This window comes from Scyliorhinus canicula, chromosome 14 (genome assembly GCF_902713615.1).
Source record: "Scyliorhinus canicula chromosome 14, sScyCan1.1, whole genome shotgun sequence".
In the NCBI taxonomy this organism is placed as follows: Eukaryota; Metazoa; Chordata; class Chondrichthyes; order Carcharhiniformes; family Scyliorhinidae; genus Scyliorhinus; species Scyliorhinus canicula.
In genome coordinates, this window is record NC_052159.1 from 26,862,012 (window position 1) to 26,869,685 (window position 7,674).

The 7,674-nt window shown below is 43.4% G+C and overlaps 1 protein-coding gene across 2 annotated transcripts in view; it reads left to right on the plus strand.

Annotated features, from left to right (window-relative positions):
• The window catches only part of unc50 (unc-50 homolog (C. elegans)), a 29,369-nt gene extending 22,900 nt beyond the window's left edge, over positions 1–6,469 (plus strand). For both annotated transcript variants that reach the window (XM_038818253.1, XM_038818254.1), the window contains exons 4-6: positions 1,626–1,765; positions 4,077–4,178; positions 5,393–6,469. In XM_038818253.1, coding sequence (XP_038674181.1) covers positions 1,626–1,765; positions 4,077–4,178; positions 5,393–5,529 — 379 coding nt within the window. In that variant the 3' untranslated portion in view covers positions 5,530–6,469. The remainder of the gene's footprint in view (positions 1–1,625; positions 1,766–4,076; positions 4,179–5,392) is intronic.
• The last annotated feature ends 1,205 nt before the right edge of the window (positions 6,470–7,674 follow it).

Here is a 7,674-nt window from a genome sequence, read left to right on the forward strand (position 1 = left end):
CGCGGTATCTGTTTATTTTTCAATGCCTGCCAACGGCTTTTTTCAGAGAGATTGGGGGAAGGATTACTTTGTTCATATGGGGAGGGATGTTGGCCAGAGTTAGAAAGGTGCTGCTACAGCGGGGAAGGCAGGCAGGGAGTTTGGGTCTTCCGAACTTGATTTATTACTACTGGGTGGCAAATGTGGAGAAGGTGCGGAGCTGGGTCAGAGGGGTTGATTCCCAGTGGGTCAGAATGGAGGAGAGTTTGTGCAGGGGGTCGGGATTGAAAGCACTAGCAACAGTGCCGCTCCCGATGGCCCCAGGGAAATACTCAGGGAGTCCGGTAATAATAGCTTCATTGAGAATTTTGAGGCAGTTTCGCCAACACTTCGGGTTGGGGGCAGGGTCAAGGGAAATGCAGATTCGGGGGAACCACAAATTTGAGCCAGGGAAGTGGGATGGAAATTTTCGGAAATGGGAAGAGAAGGGGATTAAGACGCTAAAAGATTTGTTTCTTATGGGTTGGTTTGCAGGATTGAGGGAGTTGGAAGCAAAGTATGGGCTGGAGCAGGGGGAAATGTTTAGATATATGCAGGTTTGAGAATTTGCCAGAAAGGAGATACAGAGCTCCCGGTGAAGCCAGTCTCCACATTGCTGGAGGAGGTGCTGACGACGACGGGACTGGAGAAGGGGGTAGCGTGAGCAGTGTACGGAGCTATTTTGGAAGTGGAGAAGGCACCACTGGAAGGGATCAAAGCAAAGTGGGAGGAAGAGTTGGGAGAGGATATGGAAGAGGGGTTCTGGTGTGAGGTGCGCCGGAGAGTGAATGCCTCCACCTCGTGCGCGAGGTTGGGGCTGATACAGCTGAATGTGGTATACAGAGCACACCTCACGAGGGCGAGGATGAGCCGATTCTTTGAAGGAGTAGAAGATGTGTGTGAACGTTGCGGGGGGGCCCACTAATCACGTTCATATGTTTTGGTCCTATCCAAAGCTGGAGGATTACTGGAAGGAGGTTTTTAGGGTAATTTCTAAAGTGGTGCACGTGAAACTGGACCCGGGCCCCCAAGAGGCCATATTCGGGGTGTCGGACCAGCCAGGGTTGGAAACGGGTGCGGTGGCAGATGTTGTAGCCTTCGCCTCGTTGATCGCCCGAAGGCAGATCCTGATGGGTTGGAGAGCAGCCTCTCCACCCTGTGCACTGGCATGGCGGGGGGACCTGTTGGAATTCTTGACTCTTGAGAAGGTTAAGTTTGAACTGAGGGGGAAGGATGGAGGGGTTCTACAATTCATGGGCATTATTCATTATGCACTTTCAAGAACTGGATAACATCGAACATTAGTTGGGACGGGTGGGTGGGAGTTTTGGGGGAGGGAGGCCCTGTGTATTAAGGGTGACTACGGGTAATCCCTAATTCCTTTTTGTCATTTGTTTATGTAAACATGCGGGCTGATGTTTGGGGGTTGGTGGGAGGATGGGATCGGTGTTATTGATATGGGGATTGACATATTTGTCACTGATTATTGTTTATTGTTGGTGGGTGTAAATTTGGGAGAAAATGTGAAAAAGGAGAATAAAAATATATTTTTTTAAAAGTCCAAGTAGTTTTTCTGTAATATGTATGCTGTGGTATTTTGTTTCCAGGTTTGTTACCAACAGATATTTGATGAAGCCTCAAAGTAAAGGCCATGATGTGGAATGGGGTTATGCATTTGACATTCATCTGAATGCTTTCTATCCACTTCTTGTGATCTTACATTTTATACAACTGTTCTTTATTAACCGTAAGTTTGTTTGAAAATCTTTATTTTATTTTTCCCAAGCACTGAAATTATTCAGTCTTCCAGACCACATGTTGAAACTATGTACTGAAAACACTGAAAATGTAGAGGGAATTAAATGATTTTTAATAAGTATAATGGGCTTGAAATTAAGTCTCTGGTCTAGCGCAAAGTGGTATCCATAATGAGAGCACCAAACATTTACTTGAGAAAGTGCTGTACTTGAGAAAGTGCTCACAAGTCTCTCTCGATGGCTCATTTCAATGTGAGAAGCTGAGTTACATAGGTTCCGAGTTTGATCTCAACCACAGGAGCAGGAAAGTTGCTGCGGGGAGGGGGGGTAAATAATCCTGGTTGGGCAGAGAAAAGATGGCCTGAGGTCCCACATCTAATTGCTGTTCAGCAATTCCTGCTGAAAGCGCACGAGTGTTGCCATTGATTCACAGTATTGGGTTCAGTTGTGATGATCGCAAAATTGATTAGTCTGACTCACATGAATAGTGGTCATTTGAACAAGATGCTGGAGAGTATCTATTGAAATTTGTCAGCTAGGAGTCAAGTCCTTGAGAAAAGGAGTCAGATGGTGGAAAATTAACAGAAATGTTTAAAAGGGGGGAAACTTCCCTCAATTAATTCCCTTCACAATCTTTAGTATTTTGCAATATAGCAATAACTTATCCATACTGGTCTTGTCTAAATGTAAGCTGTGATGTAATCACTAAATATATTCTGTATTCACAATGTTATATACTCCATTGCAGTGATGTAATCAATAGTGAACCATGTGTTCAATGGGAGGGAAGAGCTCCACAATAGTCACCTCCAAATTTTACTGAATCATCTAAAATGTAGATTGCTGTACTCGCTGCATCGCAGTCCGCTTTCCCAAAACTAAGCCTTTATTTGAAATGTTACAGCTATTCATTACATCAACAGGACAGTCATACAAAAGAAGACCTAAATTCTAACTAACGCCGATCGACAAATTGTTCCACAGCAGAATTGAGAAGGAGGTCCAAAATTATCTTCTCGTACCAACTTGGGATGGATAATGAATGCCTTAATTGTTGCTCACATTCCAAATATGAACAAACATTTTTTTTAAATTAACTTCTATAACAGATGGTTCTCTTTGAATGTGTGAATAGGTTTTGCTCTAGAAAATGATGGCAGGGTGGAAATGAAGCATGAGATGTATAACTGGTGCCTGCCATACTGAGAGAAGGGACTGTTCACTTTCATCGCTGGCTGCAATGCCAGATCTACCAAATGTTCCATTTTCAAATAGTAATCTAAAGCAGACTGCTGGTGCAGAAAGAAGTAGCATCTGCTTGTTGATCCATCTGCCTGACATCGTGATCTAACATCTATGCTAAATAGGTACAATGCGCTTTCACTGAGGAAACACCTTTGAATCCAAACAGATTTCCTGTATTGTTGCTGAAAAGAGATATGTTGGCAAAGTTTTTCGTCTTGCATTCATCAGGGCAGATTTGCAAGAATAACAACTGTAAAGGGAACAGCAATTTATCCTGTTTGAGAAGAGTGTGTTACTAGTTGGCAAATGGAGTCTGATTGGTCGAAGCATTGCCATGGAGCGTGTACCATGGAGCAGTTCGCGCCCAAAATTTTGTTTCAATTCAAACCAGGCAGGTCAAGGCATTGCCACAGGGAATGAGTTTTGCAAGTACGGGCTGGCTGGATGCGGCCAGTAGTTAGCCTGTTGCTAACGGCCGAAGGGACGTGCTGTATGATATGATCTGACAGCCATTGGTGTATGGCCTACGTGCCTGGTGTTAGTACCAGGATGGGAGGAGTGTGTGTATTATCTAGCCCCCCCCCCCCACTAACACAGAGTTTGCGTATTGCCGGGTGGGTCTCACACCCACAACCCAAAAAGATGTGCAGGGTAGATGAATTGGCCACGTTACATTGCCCCTTAATTGGAAAAAAGATTTGGGTACTCTAAATTTATTTATTTTTTAAAGTTCTGGACTGCCAAGCGACAATTTGTTCTTGTATTTTGATGTTGCCAAGTGAAATTAGATTAACCTCCGTCTCAGAACAACTAATCCAAGTTCATACCATAAATTCATATTGTAAAGAATCTGAGCCAGAATTTATTGGTAAAATAGCTGGTTTGGTTGCATTAGCAAATTTAATAAAATAATCCAACGTGGCCACAGTTACTTGTATTGAAGTGTCCTGCTTTTCAAATCTAATAACACCAATGATGCAAAGATTGATTTTTTTTGTTGGTGGTGTTAGCTATTGAAACATTTTATTTAATTAACATTTAATATTTTCTCTGCAGATATTATCATCAGAGATGGTTTTCTTGGTTACTTTATTGGTAACATCTTCTGGCTGGTTGGCATTGGATATTACATCTATGTTACTTTTCTCGGCTACAGTGGTAAATATAAGTTTTAAATGCACTATTTTATGTACAGCAAATGAAAGGAACTAGAGATTTCATTCCTTCACTTGCATTTATTTTTTTTCCTTTATCCAAGTATGCTTTCCTTGCACACAAACAATCGCTGAAACATGCATTTGTATTTTTCTTGTGAGCCTCGGCAAGCGTAATTTGCTCAACATCCAGCAGAGGTCACACTGTAGCAATAAGAGTAGATCGCTGCTTGATTGGCTTTTGTTCCGGCACAAGCATAACTATTATTCTCAACTAATTCAGCCTAGGCCTCCACTTTTCCTTGTCTTTATGGCCCCAAGTTGCAGCTCATGGTGTATGTACTGATCTGGCCATTTTATGCCTTTAAAAAAATATTGCTGGGCCACAGAGTAAATCAGTTTCACTGGGAGAAGATTGTTCTCTTTTCTCTCTTACCCCCCTCCCCCCAAAAAAATCTTCATCCCCAGAAACTACTTGGTACATGCTCCACTTTAGCTGAATGCATAATGATTAGTTGCTGGATTGGGGAGGCAGTGGCGTAGTGGTGTTGTCGCTGAACTGGTAATCCATAGACCCAGGGAAATGCTCTGTGGACCCTGGTTCAAATCCCACCAGGGAAGATGGTGGAATTTGAATTCAATAAAAATCTGGAAATAAAACTCTAATTATGCCCATGAAACCATTGTTGATTGTCATTAAAAACCCGCCTGGTTTACTAATGTCCTTTAGGGAAGGAAATAGTCATAGAAGTTTACAGCATGAAAACAGGCCCTTCGGCCCAACTTGTCCATGCTGCCCAGTTCGTACCACTAAGCTAGCCCCAATTGCCCACATTTGGCCCATATCTGCCATCCTGTCCTGGTCTGGCCGATATGTGACTCCAGACCCATTGTGGTTCCCTCTTAAATGCCCTCCGTGATGGGCAATAAATACTGGCCCAGCCAGCGACTCCCACATTCCATGAATGAATGAATAAAGAAAAGAAAAAAAAGGAAATAAACTGAAGATGGTCCACGTAATGACCCAGGTGGTTTTTTTTTTCCTTCGTCCAGTTTTCATTTCTTTTGCTACCAGTTTACTTTGCCGCATGTGAACCCTTCATGTTTGATACTCCACACTAACCTCTTCTCACCCTACGTCACCTAACTCCATTGGTGTATCCTATTCCTTTCTCTGTCATATAGCCATGTACTTATTGAGCATGTTTCTTCCTTTAGCATTGCCATTTCTGAAGAACACGGTTGCCCTACTATATCCATTTGGTCTCCTCATCCTGTTGTTCTTGCTGTCACTGGGCCTGGGATGGAACTTCACAAAAGGATTGTGCTTGTTCTACAAGTACAGAGTGCAGTAGAAGATACATCTAATCAAACATTTGCTGAACATTATGTTTGCTTTTGCTGTGTTGATGATGTGTAATGCAGCTTTAACATTTGTATAAGTTGTAAATAAGTTCTGTACATACTGATACAAAAATATCCAGAGACACTTGAGAGAGAATTTCAAGATTAGAATTGCTTTGTTTTTAAATGTTTGCTCAATTGTGGCAGAACTTTTTCTATTGCGTGAATGGTTGAACATTAAACCCAGCAACCAGATCAAATTGTATATTTTATATTTATCAAACCTTTCAATGAAGTACATTCCTTTAACAGCAATAGTTCTGACAATTTTTTTTCAAATTATACTTTTTATTAGGAAGCTTTAATAAACATTTCCTTTCTGTCTTTACTCGAGCTATTGGATAGTTGAATTTATTTATAGGAGAAAGGAAGTGAAACGCTGTTTTGGCTGGGACTGGGAGCATTCTCCCTGTGTTTGCGTGGGTCTCACTCCCACAACCCAAAGATGTGCAGGGTAGGTGAATTGGCCACACTGAATTGCCCCTTAATTGGAATTTTGTTTTTACATTTGAAAATGGATGGCACTGGGAGGCGTTTGTTCCTGAGGGAAGGGGTGTGTGAGAAGAAAGGAAAGGGGCTTTTCATTTTCAATTTATAATTTTTCTTGGGTTTGTTTACTGATCTTCTCCCCTTTCCAGTTGGCTTAGAGCATATATGACGGGCTAAACAAAAAGCAAATGAATTTCTAAACTCCACAAAGTGAGCCCCCTCACTTCTGTTCAACAGGCCTCCTATGCAAGCTACAAAACTGGCTATAAATGATTTTTCTTTTGTTGGCGGATGATGGGAAACCAATGTTCAGGTATCTGATCAGTTTGTGTGTTAACACCTTTGAAGACCTAACAAAAGTTATACATTTTTAACAAAAAATAAAGTATTGATGTGAACAAAGACCAATAATTTCTTTTATGAACTTAAAATATGTGAATTACCAAGGATAGGTTGCTGGTGCATAATAGGGCTGACTTCAGGAAATAAGCAATACCGTGACACAGTAAAATGGTCAAAGGTGCCTCGGAGATGTTTGTCAAACAAAAATTCAATATTTAGCCACGTAAGAAGATATTGGACAGATGACTGCAAGTTTAATCAAAGAAGTAGGTTTTGAGGAGCATCTTGGGAGGAGGAGAAAGGAGAACTTGGCTTAGACAGCCGCAAGTCTAACCACCTTTGGTGCTGTAATGAAAATCTAGCATGTGGGGAGAAAAATAAAATCAGAGGAGCGCAGAGATCTGAGAATTACAAAGGTAAGGAGAGAATGAGGGCCGGGAGGAATTTGGAAACAAAGGTACTTTGAAATCAAGTTGTTGCTCCCCCCCCCCCCGAGTTCCACCCCTCTGGTGAGGCCGTGTCTTGAAGTCAGTGCACTGGAGAGGGTGGCACAGCTGTGCAAGTGCCGCTGACAAGTGAGTTGGGGGCCCTCCGGCCTCAAGAGTCCCGAGAGGATGTCCGTCAGGGGCATCGAAGGCCATGGATCGTGGTAAGCAGCTGGCCGCCTCCACCTCTTAATGTGCATCCTGGGGACACACCTAGATGTAGCGGTAGAGCTAAGAAAGCAAATCAAGGATCACAGAGCAGGGGAGGGTGTGGGGGGAGGAGGTGAGGGATAAGGTTGGAGGGGCGGCACCATCGGGAGAGTGGGGAATTGTTCATGCAATAAACACCCTTGTGTACGACCAGTATGATGCCTCTGTCACTTTCTTCCACAATGCGGGCTGACCTCGGAACCCTTTGCCCATCTCTCCAGGCATTCTCCCCTCCCCGTGGTACCCATCCTCCGGCTGTGGATATGTCCTCGGAGCCGTGTCCCATCCCCTGGCTGTTCAGATGTTGGTTGCTGCGTGTGCGGTGTTGCCTCCCACAGTGTTCAGGAAAATTATCCATGCTTCAAGGTGTGATTGGGATACTGGCCAATGACTCCCACATGTGACGTGGCCCATCCACCCACGGGAATCCACTTGGGACGTGTTCACTTAACCACGATTGCCAATTCCCTAAAAGCTATTGCTTTCAGCCTCACAGCCAGAGGCCTTGGCAGCCAGTGGGGATTATTCGTGGTCAGTGGGACAGACAGCCAGGGGCAAGGGTTACCCCCG